Below are 13,611 nucleotides of genomic sequence, written 5' to 3' on the forward strand. Positions count from 1 at the left end.
GCAGGGTGACACTGTCCCCTGTCCCTCATGCCAGCACAGGAAGCCGCTCCCTCTGCTCGGCGGGCGAGCACCCCCTGTGGCCCGCAGCTACCTGGAGGGTCCATCAGGGACCCCAGCGCCGAGGATGAGCGGGGTCTCCGCCGGTGCCACCGGGTCCGGGAGAGGCGAAACCGGGCGGGCGGGAGCACCTAAACCCACAGGCTGAAGGGGTCCGGCTCCGGGATCTGGAGGAGGCAGAAAGCCGCCCGGGCGGCCCTGGGGATGTTCTTCTCCTCGTGCTGGAGCTGAAGTTTTCGATCCATTGGCTTGGGAGGCTCCGTGCTCCTCCTGTCTGTGCTCCTACGAGCTGGGGGTCGCGGCGGGCTGGGATTCGGGGGTTGGGGTACCCAGGGAGCAGCGGCAGCACGAGCGGGACCTTCCCCCGGCTCTAGGCAGCCCTGAGCATCCTGAGCGCTGACAAGGAGGTGGCAGCGGCTCTGCTCCCCACGAGCGTGCAGCCTCCGCCGGCTCCGGCAGGACTGGGCAGGAGGAGGGAGGGAGGGAGGGAGGGATGGATGCTGGGGCTGCTGACGCCCGGGAACCGGGAACCGGCGCGGTGCCGGCGGTGCCGCCCAGCCCCGGGGGCACCGGCGGCGGTGCCAAGGCGGGCAGGTGTGCTCTGCCCCGTGCGGCTGAAGAAAGCGCCCTTTGTTCGCCAAGGCCGCCCCGACACCAAGGAAAGGCTCCAGCCGCCCGCTCCGGGCCAGACTGGAACGGGACAAACACCGGGATGGGCCACGAGTCCCTGAACTGGTGCTGGGGATGTGGCCAGCACGGAGCAGGTGGCCAGGCCACGGCACGGGAGTCCCCAGGACCCCAAACCCCTTCGGCTTTGGCCAAAGGTCACAGATGTGGCCTCGAGTGTGCTCCAGAGCCGGGTCCATCCCTGCTGCCCCTGCCTGGGGAGCAGACAGAGCTCCTGGGGGACAGACAGAACTCCTGGGGGACAGACAGAGCTCCTGGGGGACAGACAGAGCTCCTGCACACCCTGCAGACCCCCCAGCAGCCGGCTGAGCAGAGCAGGGCGTGCTCCGAGGGGTGCAGAGGGCCCTGGGCAGCACAGGGGTGCTGTGACAGCGTCCTGGCAGTGCCACCCTCACCAGGGATGAAGAGGGAGAGCCTGGGGCCTCTCATCCCTGCTCTGCAGCCCAGCAGGGTCACACAAATCTAAGCCGTGCCCACTGGGATCACACCCATGAAAGCTGTGCCCACCAGGCTCACACAGACCCACCTGTGCCCACCAGGGTCACACAGATCCCACAAATGCCCACCAGGGTCACACAGATCCCACAAATGCCCATCAGGCTCACACAGACCCCACCTGTGCCCACCAGGGTCACACAGATCCCACAAATGCCCATCAGGCTCACACCCATCCCAGCTGTGCCCACCAGAATCACACAGATCCCACCAATGCCCACCAGAATCACACAGATCCCACCAATGCCCAAGATCACACCCATCCCGGCTGTGCCCACCAGGGTCACACAGATCCCATCCCAGCTGTGCCCACCAGGATCTCACCGACCCTTCCCATGCCCACCAGGCTCACACCCATCCCTGCCATGCTCTGCGTCCCACCAGCCAAAGTTGGCACCTTGTGGGTGCCCCCCATTGTCCCCAAGCCCCAGGACCCCCAGCACGAGGACACCCCGACCCCACCCCACCCCAGCCACTGTGGAGCGCACCTGGGGGGGTCTCCCAGGCGGACCCCCCGTTCCTGGGCTGCCAGGGGGGGCTGGCACCGCTGCCAGCAGCGCTGTGCGGGTTTATGTAACCCGCGTGTGCCCAGGCTGTGCCCGCCTTACATAAACCTGGGCACGGCGGCCCGGCACGGGGCTGGGGGCACGGGAGAAGGGGTCAGGGCTCTCAGGAGCCCAGCAGTGCCAGGGCAGCTCCAGCTCAGCGGCTCCCTCGCGGTTTGGTCCCGCTGGGAGCGGGCAGCGGGGGTTAACCCTTGCTGGGCCGGGCTCCAGGCTGTCCCATCCCATGGCCGGGCATAGCGGGACCCCCCAGCCCTGCTCGCCCAGGGGGTTTGGGGCGCTGCTGGCTGCACCCAGTGGGTGCCAGGGAACAGGGAGGGGACCCAGACAGGGCTCGGGGCGAGGGAGAGCCCGCGCCTGCCTGCGATGAGAAGGTGCTGAAAGACGAACTCTTGCCGTTGCCTCCCTCCCTCGCTCAGGAATGATGGATCCGGAAGGGCTGGGACGGAGCTGGCAGCGGGAGGGACCCCGGGAAGGCTCTGCAGCGTCCCGGCCTGCCCGGGGTGCCGGGAATGTCCCCAAGGAGGGGATAGGTGGGGACAGGGATGGACGCACCACGCTGGAAACACCAAGGAGGGTCGATGGGGCAAGGAGCGGGGAGCAGGGCGATGATGGAGGGACAGCGGGGAATTTCCCACCATGCACTGGGGCAGCATCGCTGGGCACTGTCCCCTCCCCACGCCACGCTGCCCTCGGCGTGCCAGGGAGCCTGGTGGAGCCTTCCCAGGGCCGGTGCAGTCCCCACGGGGCGGCCACGCTGTGGGAGGCTCTGCTGGGGCTCAGCCACCGCTCCCCAAGCCCAGGAACGGCTCCGTGCCTGCTCCCACAGCCCCAGCCCCTGCCCGGGTCCCTCCGCGCCCTGCCCGTCCCAGCACGACCCCCAGAGGGTCCCCAGGGTGAAGCGGGGGGGTCCAGGCTGGGTTTGAGTTCTGCCAGCTGGGAATAGCGCCCGAGGGGGTTCTGCCTTGGTGGCTTGGCACAGAGCTCCAAAATCCTTGGTTTTCCCCCAAAACAGAGGGACGGCAACACCCAGGAGCCGAGTGCCGGCCAGAGCGCCACCACAGGAGGCTGGAAACTCCCGAATGAGAGACCTCGGCACCCCTGCCCTGCTCCGGCATCGGGGGGACATTGTGGGGACATCGGGGTGGAGGGACACTGTCCCCACGGTGTCCCCTGGGATCATGGAGGACGCTGTGGGGACATGGGGCAGAGGGACACTGTCCCCATGGCAATCCCTGGGATCATGGAGGATCCTGTGAGGGGGTGAGGCAGAGGGACGCTGTCCCCATGGTGTCCCTTGGGATCATGGGGGGACACTGTGGGGACATGGGGCAGCGGGACATCATCCCCACAATGTCCCCTGGGATCATGGAGGACACAGTGGGGACATGGGATGGAGGGACACTGTCCCCACGGTGTCCCCTGGGATCATGTGGGACGCTGTCCCCATGGTGGCCCCTGGGATCATGGGGGGACGGAGGGGACACTGTCCCCACGGTGTCCCCATGGGGGATGTGTGCGGGACAGGGGATCCCCAGAACGATCCAGCACCGGGGGAGGGATGGATGAGGGTCCTGGTCCCCCAAACCCCTCTCCTGATGTCCCAGCAGGGTCCTGCCAGCCCCAGCCCGGTGCCCACAGCCCCCGACTGGAGCAGGGCACCCCCAGCCCCACAAACAGCTTCTGCCCCGAGAAGAACCCAAAATCCAGCGGGGAAGACCCCAAAATCCACCGGGGAAGAACCCCAAATCCACCGGGGAAGAACCCCAAATCCAGCTTTTTCCTCATGCAAAATGGATCCCCGTTCCTGCTTGCCCGGAGTGCGCACACAGAACCCCAGCCCTTCCTCTTCCTCCTCCTCCTTCCTCCTCCTCCTCCTCGCAGCCCCGGCACAGAGCCCGGCACGCACCTACCTGCCTGCAGCGCGGCGCAGGTGAGGAAGCTGAGGGCGCAGGCAGAGGAAGCAGCCCCAATCCCTCCCCGTGCCCAGCACCGGGCGCTGTGGCCGCGAGAGCTTTTGTTAATCTGCACCCGGCGCTTAAATTAAAAAAACAAAAAAAAAAAAAAAAAAAAGAAAAAGGGAAAAAAAAAAAGAAAAAAACCCCACGTCAAACCTTCAGGAGTCTGGAGGCTGCGGCGGAGCGGAGGGCACGGGAGGACACTCACTCCCACACGAGCAGCTTTCTGGGAATTAGGGCCGCAGCCCAACTGCTCTGGCAGCCTGCGCTCCCCTCCAGCCCTGGCTGCCGGTACGGCGGGGCCTGGGCACCTCCCCGGTGCCGGTGCCGGTTCCGGACAGCCCCAGCGGCCCCGTCCGGCCCCGCCGCCGCAGGGTCGGACACTTCTCCCGGCCCTAATCTGCCGCTTTTCCCCGGGGAGGTGAGTAAGCATCGCTAATCCCGCAGCTCGCTGCGCTGCCGGGGACGGACGAGCCGCTCCCCCCGGGCTGGGACCGCTCCCGACACCGGCCCGGCCCGGCCCGGCCCCGCTCGCCCCTTCCCCGGCGCCGCTTCCCTCAAGGCGAAGCTTGAGATGGACGGAGAGAGGAGAAGCAGCGTCAGAGGGCACGGCGGGATGTGGCAGCCGACCCACCTGTGCCAGGGGTGCCCCCCATGCCGCTGTGCCAGCCCGGGGGCGCCGGAGCGGCCGCAGGTGATGGGCGCTGCCCGATGCTGCCGTCCCCGCATCGCTCCTTCCCTCCCCGGGCAAGCGCCGGTGCGGGGGCACCGTGCCCGTCCTGTGCCACCCCGTGCCCCCCTCCACGTGCCCGGGACTCCTGTTTACCCAGCGCCAGGAACCCGCTTCAAATACCTTGATGTAATTAAAAGCTCACCCCGGGGCCAAGGGCTTAGGACGGCAGCCAGGGACACGGGCAGCCCGCTGCCACCTGCGTGCCACCCCGGCGGCCCTGGCAGCACCTACCTGGCAGTGCCCGTGGGCTCCTGCCCTCAGTGCGGGCCCCTCCGGCGTCCCCACGGTGCTCCCGGGGACACGGGACAGAGCGATGGGCAGCCCCTGCTCGCTGCCTCAGTTTCCCTTGGCGGCCGGAAATGTTCTGCCTCAGTTTCCCCGCTCCACCTGGGGTGCCCAGCTCGCCCTGGAGGTGATGCCCTGGAGATTACGGTCCCCAAAACGCGCTCAGCCCAGCGCCCGCGGTGTCACGGCGGGGACGCGGAGCCGGAGCGGCGCTCGGTGCCAGCGCGGGCTGGCTGGGGACAGACGCGTCCCCGGGGGCACAGGCGGCTGCGGGGAGGCGGGGGGGATGCAGCAGCTCCTTCAGCCGTGTCCTCCCACACTCCCGTCACCTCGAACGCCCTTTTCCCGACCCCTCCCGCCACCGCCGCGCTTCCCACCCGTCATCCTCTTCCTCGCCATCCTCATCCTCCTCCTCCTCATCCTCACCAGCGGCTCACCGGCAGCCTTGGGGGCATGAGCGCGCTTCAGACACGGTGTGGGGGCGCAGTGGGAGCCCCCCCAGAATGAGGAGGGGAGGTTTTACCTGCGCGGCAGCGCTGGGGAGGGATGGAGGGAGGGATGGAGGGGGGGTCTCATCATCCCCCCCGCCTCTCCCGCGGCTCCTCAGCCCGCCCTCGCTGCCCTCTGCGGCGGGAGGCAGCTGAGAGCTCCCGGGGCTGCCAGAAAAGAGGCTGCGTTTAAACAACAGACATAATTATGCTTTTGATACCGTCTGCTAAAAATACAGCGCGGTGCCGCGCGGGGAGCCATGTGTGCGCGGCCTCACATGGCTGCGGCCCCAACAGCTGACTCAGACAGCGGCCACCGGCAGGGGACAGCGCGGGGGGACCCCCGTGGGGATTCGGGGCTCCCACCCTCACCTGGGACCCCCAAACGGCCGGGCTGGGGGGAGAAGGGCAGCCCGGGGATGGCAGGAGCACCCCAGAGCAAAGGGGTGAAATGAGCTGGGCATGGGGCAGGGAAGGAGGGGGGGATGGATGAGGAGTGTGATGTCACTCGGTGTCACCAGGGTGGGTTTGGGGGGGCTCAGGCCGCTCCCGGGGGTGGGAGGCCGAGGAGGAAGCTGGGGGTGGCACCCCAAGCACCCAGCAGCTCCCTGGGGAGGTAAATCCCATTTGGGAGCCATGACCCCAAATTTCCCTGAGCCTGAGAGAGACAGGGGTGGGTGACACCCCCGCAGTGCCCGGCCCTGCAGCAACCACGGCCCGGGGTTGGCAGCGCAGCATCAGCCGTGTCCCTGTCAGCTGGCACAGAGCAGCCCTGCGTCACCGGGTCCCCTGCCAGCTCCCAGGGATGCAGGCAGGGAGCCATTCCCTGTGTCCTGTCCCTCCCTGCCTCAGCCCCAGCCCCTCTCCAGCTCTTCAGGACCTGCAAGGGGCTCTGAGGTGTCCCTGGAGCCTTCTCCTCTCCAGGTGAGCACCCCCAGCTCTCCTAACCTGGCTCCAGAGGGGCTCCAGTTCTGGAGCATCTCCGTGGCCTCCTCTGGACTGGCTCCAGCAGCTCCACCTCCCTCTGATATCGGGGACCCCCGAGCTGCAGGTGGGGTCTCACCTGAGCGGAGCAGAGGGGGACAATCCCTTCCCTGAGCCCCCTCGGTTGTGTCACCTCCCACACGCCCCCAGCCCCGCTGTCCCCCCACTCCTGCCCAGGGGTTTGGGGTGGCACAGGTTGGCACAGGGGGTCCCCACAGCGGTGCCAGCCGGGCTCAGCCTGGCAGCCCCTCCCCGGAGGGGACAGTGGCAGCGGGCGAGCTCAGGTCAGGCGCTTAAACTGCTGTGCTGGGGCGGTGCCAGGCGAGCCGCGGGGGATTAGGGCTCTGCTGATGCAGCCTGGCACTGGCCCGGGCGCTGACACAGCTGCGATCAGCGCTGGCACCGCCGCAGCTGCCGAGCCCCGGGGGGACGGGCAGTGCCACCCCGCCCGCCTCCTATGCCCTCCTTGGGTTTCAGCCCCCGGGGGACACGCGGGTTTAGCAAAGCAGGACACCAAAACTCCCTGTCCCTTCCCAGGAAGGCGCTGGTGTCGTGTCCATTCCCTTGTCCCTCCTGGGAAGGCGCTGCTCAGTTTCGTGCCTCAGTTTCCCCAAGCCGGGAATCCCCGACCCCACACCCCGGGGATGCAACACCGAGGCTGCTGTGAGCCCACCTGGGAGGCCCCCGCCATGCAGGAACCCCCCGTTTGACCCCCGGGCGGCCTCCCCGGGCCGTATCCTTGGAGGAACCGCGCTCCCTAAGCGGCTTTAGGGGATTACAGGCAGCCCCTGGCCCTCGCTGTCCCCACCCAGCCTTGCTCCTCGGCTGCTCTCAGTAATCAGTTGGACAGGGCTAATCCAGCCACCTCCACCTAATCTGCTCCAACACCCCCCAGAGCCCTGGGGAGACCCCCGAAATCGGGCAGCAGCCAAAGGCTAAAAATACAAAATACAGCTGGCCCCGGGGTGAGGGCAGGCGGGATTGGGAGCGAGGGGATTGATGCCAGCGAGCAGGGGCACCGCGGGACAGCCGCAGAGTCACCTTGTGCCACCCCCTCCCTCCCCGCCGGGGACGGGGCAGGGAGCGGGGACAATCCGGGGACGGCCGGGACAGTGCCGGTGTCCCCGCTGCTGCTGCCACGCCGTGGGGGACGCGGCTACTGCAGGGAGCCCCGGGAATTCGGGAATGTCACCGGCGGCGGCCGCAGGGACACAAAAGACTCGGGGGTGGGAGTCCCGAGGAGGGAGAGTTCCTTCCAAATGAGAAAATGATCTCGGGAAGCATCCCTGGAGGAGCTGGGGGATGCTTCTGGAAGCTGAAATGTGGGGGGAAAGCTCTGGGAGATGGCTGGGGGGATCCCTGAGGGTACAGCTTCCTCCAAAGGAAAAAGAAGGAAGCTTCCCTGGAGGAGTCAGGGGATGCTGTCAGGGATTCTGGAACCTGAAATATGGGGAAAGGCTCTGGGAGATGCCTGGAGAGATCGTGGATGGATCCTTGAGGGTACAGCTTCCTCCAAGGGAAAAAAATCTTAGGAAACTTTCTTGGAGGAGTTGGGGGTGCTATGGGGGATTCTGGAATATGAAATGTGAGGGAAAGGTTCTGGGAGATGCCTGGAGAATCCCTGAGGGTACAACTTCATCCAAAGGAAAAAGAAGGAAACTTCCCTGGAGGATTCAGGGGATGCTGTCAGGGATTCTGGAACCTGAAATATGGAGAAAGGCTCTGGGAGATGCCTGGAGGGATCTTGGATGGATACCTGAGAGTACAGTTCCTCAAAAGGAAAAAAAATCTCAGGCAGCTTCCCTGGAGGATTCAGGGGATGCTATTGGGGATTCTGGAACCTGAAATGTGGGGGAAAGGCTCAGGGAGATGCCTGGAAAGAGTCTTGGATGGATCCCTGAGGGTACAGCTTCCTCCAAAGGAAAAAAAAATCTCAGGAAACTTTCTTGGAGGAGTTGGGGGGTGCTATGGGGGATTCTGGAAGCTGAAATGTGGGGAAAGGCTCTGGGAGATGCCTGGAGGGATCTTGGATGGATCCCTGAGGGTACAGCTTCCTCCAAAGGAAAAAAAAATCTCAGGAAACTTTCTTGGAGGAGTGCTTGGGTGTGCTGTGGGGGACTCTGGAATATGAAATGTGAGGGAAAGGCTCTGGGAGATGTCTGGAGGGATCTTGGATGGATCCTTGAGGGTACAGTTCCTCAAAAGGAAAAAATCTCAGGAAGCTTCCCTGGAAGAGTCAGGGGGTGCTATCTGGGACTCTGGAACCTGAAATATGGGGAAAGGCTCTGGGACATGCCTGGAGGGATCCCTGAGGGTACAGCTTCCTCCAAAGGAAAAAAATCTCAGGAAACTTCCCTGGAAGAGTCTGGGACTGTAGCTGGGATTCTGGAACATGGATGGAAACACTCAGGGAGAGGCCCTGGAGGAGTCTCAGATGGATTCCAGAGCTTCCTCAAAGAGAAAAACCAATCTCAGGATGCTTCCTGCGGAAGGGGACAGCACTGGGGACAACTCCTGCTTCCCAAAGTCTGAAACGAGCATTTATTTTTCCAGGTACAAAACCCTCTTTTTGGGAGAGGGGAATGTTAAAAGCTGTGCGCTGCCCAGCGCTCTGGGCTCAAGTATGGGGGTGTCAGTCTGTGTCTGGGGGGGCCCCAGGCAGGGCTTTGGCTTCAGAGGGACAAGGCACATCCACTCCTGGCTCCCAGGGGAACGGGAATGTGGTGAATAAGGCACCATGGCAGGAGGAGGGAGGGGGGAGCCCGTAGTGTTCATGGCATGGGGGAAAAGGAGGGGCCAGACCCCACAGGAGAGGCGCCAGCACCGAGCTGGGGGGTCTGGGGATGAGCTGCTCCCCCCTCCTCCAGGGGCCACGGGGAAGGGATTTACAGTGTGAGGATCCCAGGGGTGCAGGAGCCACCCTGGGGACACAAGGAGCCTCCCCAGGGGTGCAGGAGCCTCCCCAGGGGTGCAGGAGCTTCCCTAGGGGTTCAGGAGCCACCCTGGGGACACAAGGAGCCTCCTCAGGGGTGCAGGAGCCTCCCCAGGGCGTGCCAGGAGCCACCCTGGGAACACAAGGAGCCTCCCCAGGGAACACAAGGAGCCTCCCCAGGGGTGCAGGAGCCTCCCCAGGGAACACAAGGAGCCTCCCCAGGGGGTGCCAGGAGCCACAGGTCCCTCCTGGTGCCGCAGCAGCAAATTCCTCTCCAGCCTCCTGGCAGTTTCCTGGCATTTTCAGCTCTCCTGCTCTGACAGAGCCGCTCTCCTCCTGGTCCGGCTGCGCAGGAGTCGGCAAGAGCCCTGGGCAGGGAAAGGGACAGGGACAAGGACAGTCAGGACCCCCTGACACAGCCCCACATCCCCAGTGTGTGTCCCCCTCCCAGGTCACCTCTTTTCCTGGGTTCTTCCTCAGGGTTCTCAGGCTTTGCCAGCGGGACAGGGGTCTGGCACCCCGGCATGGGGACACCGAGGGGGACACCTGCGAGTCCGACCACAGCTCCTCCTCGTCCGACTCGCTCTCATAGCGGAGGCCTGGGGACAGAGGGGACGTGCCACCTCCAGCACGGCCACCGTGGGCTTTGCTGGGTCCCCCCTCTCTGTGACCCCTCAGCTGCTCACCCAAGGGCTGCTGGAGGCTCCCCTGCTCCTCCAGGTACAGCGGGTCCTGGAAGTGCACGGGGGCCTGCTCGGGCAGGGAGCGCAGGTCGTGCATGCTGAAGCTGCGGAGCCGCCCGGCCAGCGCGCCCTGGCTCTGCACGGGGGACACGGAGAGGACAGATCAGACCCCAGCCCAGGGCATGTCACCCTCCCTGTCACCCTGCTGGGTACCTTGGTGGCTGCCTGGACAGCGGCGGTGGCCGCCAGGTTGAGGCCCCTCTTGCCAAAGCTCAGCGCGGTCTCGTAGCCGCGCTCACGGGCGCGCACCAGGAACGCGTCGATGTCCTGAGAGACAAACGGGGACGTGCTGGCAGGGCAGGGTGGTGGCCTGGGCACTGCCACCTCTGGGGCATGGCCAGGTCCCTGGGCATTGTCACTTCCCAGGGCATCCCCGTGTCACTGGGTATTGTCACCTCCCTGGGCATTGTCACTTCCCAGTGCATCCCCGTGTCCCAGGGCACTGTCCCCTCCCAGGGCAATGCCATGTCCTGAAGCATTCCCTGAGCATTGTCATCTCCCAGGGCATCACCATGTCCCTCAGCATTGTCACCTCCCAGGACACTGTCACTTCCAGGGCATCCCCATGTCCCTAGGCACTGTCACCCCCCAGTGCATCACCATGTCCCAGGGCACTGCCACCTCCCAGTGCATCACCATGTCCCAGGGCACTGCCACCTTCCAGGGCATCACCATGTCCCAGGGCATTGTCCCCTCCCAGGGCAATGCCATGTCTCTGAGCACTGTCACCTCCCAGGGCATTGTCACCTCCCAGGGCAATGCCATGACCTGGGGCATTCCCTGAGTCCCCTGAGCATTGTCACCCCCCAGTTCATCACCATGTCCCTGAGCATGGTCACCTCTCAGGGCAATGCCATCACCTGGAGTGTTCCCTGAGCATTGTCACCCCCCAGTGCACGCCACATCCCTGTGCATTATCACCTCCCACGACCTGGAGCAATGCCACATCCCCGGGCTGCCACCACCTCAACTCGAGGAGGGGCTGACCCCCCCCAGGCTGGGCAGGGGGACCCCCAGAACCCCCGGATTTTGGGGTTTTACCTTCTCCCTGCGGGCCAGCGTGGGGTGCACGAAGCGGCGGTAGAGCAGGCTGGCCCCCCGCGTGTACGGGGACAGCAGCCAGATGACAAAAGCCATCTTCACCTCGTAGTAGAAGGGGAGCCTGGGCAAAAAGGCAGGTGATGGGGGGGTCCAAAGGCACCTCATGGTCCCCTCCAACATCTGGGGGGGTTTGGGGACAGGCAGAGTCCCTCCCCAGGCTCACCAGGAGATGAGGAGGTCGGTGAAGGTCTCTGTGGTCATGAAGAGAGCGAAGACGATCCAGTACATCATCCATCGGACCTGGGGAGCCACAGGGAGCACATCAGGGACACTGGGGGCTGGAGCCCAGAAAGGGGCACTGGAGACTGAGAAAGAGGGGCTGGGGCCCAGAAAGAGGAACTGGAGACTGGAAAGAGGGACTGGAGACTGGGAAAAGGGGCTGAACCCCAGAAAGGGCCACTGGAGCCTGGGAAAAGGAGACTGGAGCTCAGGGAAAAGGGGGGACTGGAGCCTGGAAAGGGGGGACTGGAGCCTGGAAAGGGGGGGAATGGAGGCCCAGAAAAGGAGAGGGTACTGGAGCCCTGGGAAAGGGTGGCTGAACTCTGGAAATGGGACACTGGAGTCTGGGGAAAAGGGGGGACTTGGAGCCTGGGAAAAGGAGGGGTGAACCCCAGAAATGGTAAGTGGGGACTGGAAAGGGGGATTGGAGCCCCAGAAAGGGGGGGACTGGAGCCCCAAGGAAAAGGGGGGTGATGAGAGCCCCAAGGAAAAGGCAGGGGGATTGGAGCCCTGGAACCCCAGGAAAAGAGGGGACAGGAGCCCCAAGAAAAGGGGGGACAGGAGCCCAAGGAAAAGGGCTCCCCAAGCACTTGACTCACGTATTCCCGGATGTTTTTCGTCTTCACAGCCTTGTAGGAGGCGTAGGCCGGGTAGAGCATCCCGAAGAGCAGCCTGTAGCGCAGGGCGGGGGTGAGGCAGCTCGGCCAGCCCGCATAGAGCAGCAGCAGCCCGGCCCAGCAGAGCCGCCGGGCCCGGCGCTGCAGCCCGGCCTGGAGCCCCTCCAGCACCGAGCCGAGCCCGGGACAGCGGCCCGGGAGGCTCCGGGGAGGCTCGGCCATGAGCACCGTGCAGCTCCCAGGGCCCCGGGACCGGCCCGACCTGTCCGGGCAGGGCAGGGCCCGGGCTGCGCCCCGCGGGCTCCGTCCCCGGTGCCAGGCTCGGTGCCGGGGCTGAGGGAGGTGCCAGCAGCCCAAACACCCACCTGGTGGCCCTGCTCTGGGAAATTCCTGCCAGGGAATTGGGAAATGGGGGGACCCTCTGGGCAGGGATCCTGCCAGGGAATGGGGCATCCTCAGAGCAGGGACCCCGTCAGGAAATGGGGGAACCCTGTGGGCAGGGACCCTCTGAGCAGGGACCCCACCAAGAAATGGGGGGATCCTCTCAGCAGGGACCCCGCCAGGGAATGGGGAAATGGGGGGCACCCTCTGGGCAGGGATCCTGCCAGGGAATGGGGGCATCCTCAGAGCAGGGACCCTGCCAGGAAATGGGGGAACCCTGTGGGCAAAGACCCCGCTAGGAAACGGAGGAACCCTCAGAGCAGAGACTCCGTCAGGAAATGGCGGGGGGGTCTCTGGGCAGGGACCCTCTGAGCAGACCTCGCCAGGAAATGGGGGGACCCCCTGAGCAGAGACCCCGCCAGGGAATGGGGGGACTCTCACAACAGAGACCCGGCCAGGAAACAGGAGAACCCTCAGAGCAGAGACCCCGTCAGGAAATGGGGGCACACTCAGAGCAGGGACCCCCCCGGTTGGGGCAGGGCCTCTTCAGGGGACCCCCACCCATGGACGGTGCAGGGCACCCCAGCCGTGCCCACCCTGCCCAGGCCGGGCAGGAAGGCCCAGCAGCAGCTCAGGGACCCATTTTGGGGGGTGGCATGGTTGGGGGGGCGGTGTTGGTTACCCCCATAGGGAAATTTGGGGTCACCCCGCCGGGGGCCTCTCCGAGGAGTCCCCGCTGCGGGCCCAGCACGGGGATCCCCGTTAATGAACGGGGGGAATGAGGGACCGGGAATGGGGGGCCGGGAATGGGGGATCCCTTTGACCCCCCCCGCCCCCCTCCGCCCTCCCGTTACACCGCCCGGACCCCACTCACTCAATCACCCGGCTGAGGATCCAGGACACCATGGCGCGGCCGGGGCTGAAGGGCCGGGGGGTGCTGGGCGGGAGGGGCGGTGCTGCGCCCCCCGGGAGCTCCCAAATCCCCCCAAATTTCCCCCGAACCCCGAGGGAGCGAATCCCAAAAGTTGAAAGTTGCAGCAACCGAGCCGCGCAGGCGCGGTCCGGGCCCCACCGGCCGCTCTTAAAAGGGCAATGGACTTAAAAGGGCAACGGAGCTTCTTAAAAGGGCAATGCCCTTAAAAGGGCAACAAAGCCTTTTAAAAGGGCAACAGGGCCCCTTAAAAGTGACCCACGGGTGAAGCGGTGAGCCGCAGCTTTATAAAATAAAAACATTTTATAAATTGCCTAAATATATTAAATATCAACATATTTATATAATACATATTATATAAATATGTATTATATCAATATATATCGATATATCTATATATTTATATTATACATACATAATATGTATAATATATAATA

General features: G+C 64.8%; 1 protein-coding gene across 2 annotated transcripts; it reads right to left on the minus strand.

Moving 5' to 3' along the window:
* Positions 1-8,835: 8,835 nt before the first annotated feature.
* REEP4 (receptor accessory protein 4) lies at positions 8,836-13,149 on the minus strand. Of its 2 annotated transcripts, XM_066567349.1 has the most exons (8): positions 13,118-13,149; positions 11,845-11,917; positions 11,190-11,266; positions 10,967-11,087; positions 10,079-10,192; positions 9,828-10,001; positions 9,639-9,761; positions 8,836-9,550 (listed from the first exon to the last, which is right to left on the minus strand). In XM_066567349.1, the coding sequence occupies exons 1-8, from the start codon at positions 13,147-13,149 to the stop codon at positions 9,485-9,487; spliced, it is 780 nt and encodes a 259-aa protein (XP_066423446.1). In that variant the 3' UTR covers positions 8,836-9,484. The 2 variants fall into 2 exon arrangements, with proteins under 2 accessions (XP_066423446.1, XP_066423447.1); XM_066567350.1 differs by lacking the exons at positions 9,639-9,761; positions 9,828-10,001.
* Between the last annotated feature and the right edge of the window lie 462 nt (positions 13,150-13,611).

Source organism: Molothrus aeneus, chromosome 29 (genome assembly GCF_037042795.1).
Source record: "Molothrus aeneus isolate 106 chromosome 29, BPBGC_Maene_1.0, whole genome shotgun sequence".
NCBI classification, from domain to species: domain Eukaryota; kingdom Metazoa; phylum Chordata; class Aves; order Passeriformes; family Icteridae; genus Molothrus; species Molothrus aeneus.

Bases quoted from the DNA above. Each gene is read 5' to 3' on its own strand.
- REEP4 (XM_066567349.1), bottom strand. From the start codon at position 13,149: ATGGTGTCCTGGATCCTCAGCCGGGTGATTGA. The intron at 11,088-11,189 runs GTGAGCCTGGGG...CTTTTTGCCCAG, and splicing joins ACCGACCTCCTCATCTCCTG to GCTCCCCTTCTACTACGAGG. The intron at 9,551-9,638 runs GTGACCTGGGAG...TTCCCTGCCCAG, and splicing joins GGAAGAACCCAGGAAAAGAG to GGCTCTTGCCGACTCCTGCG.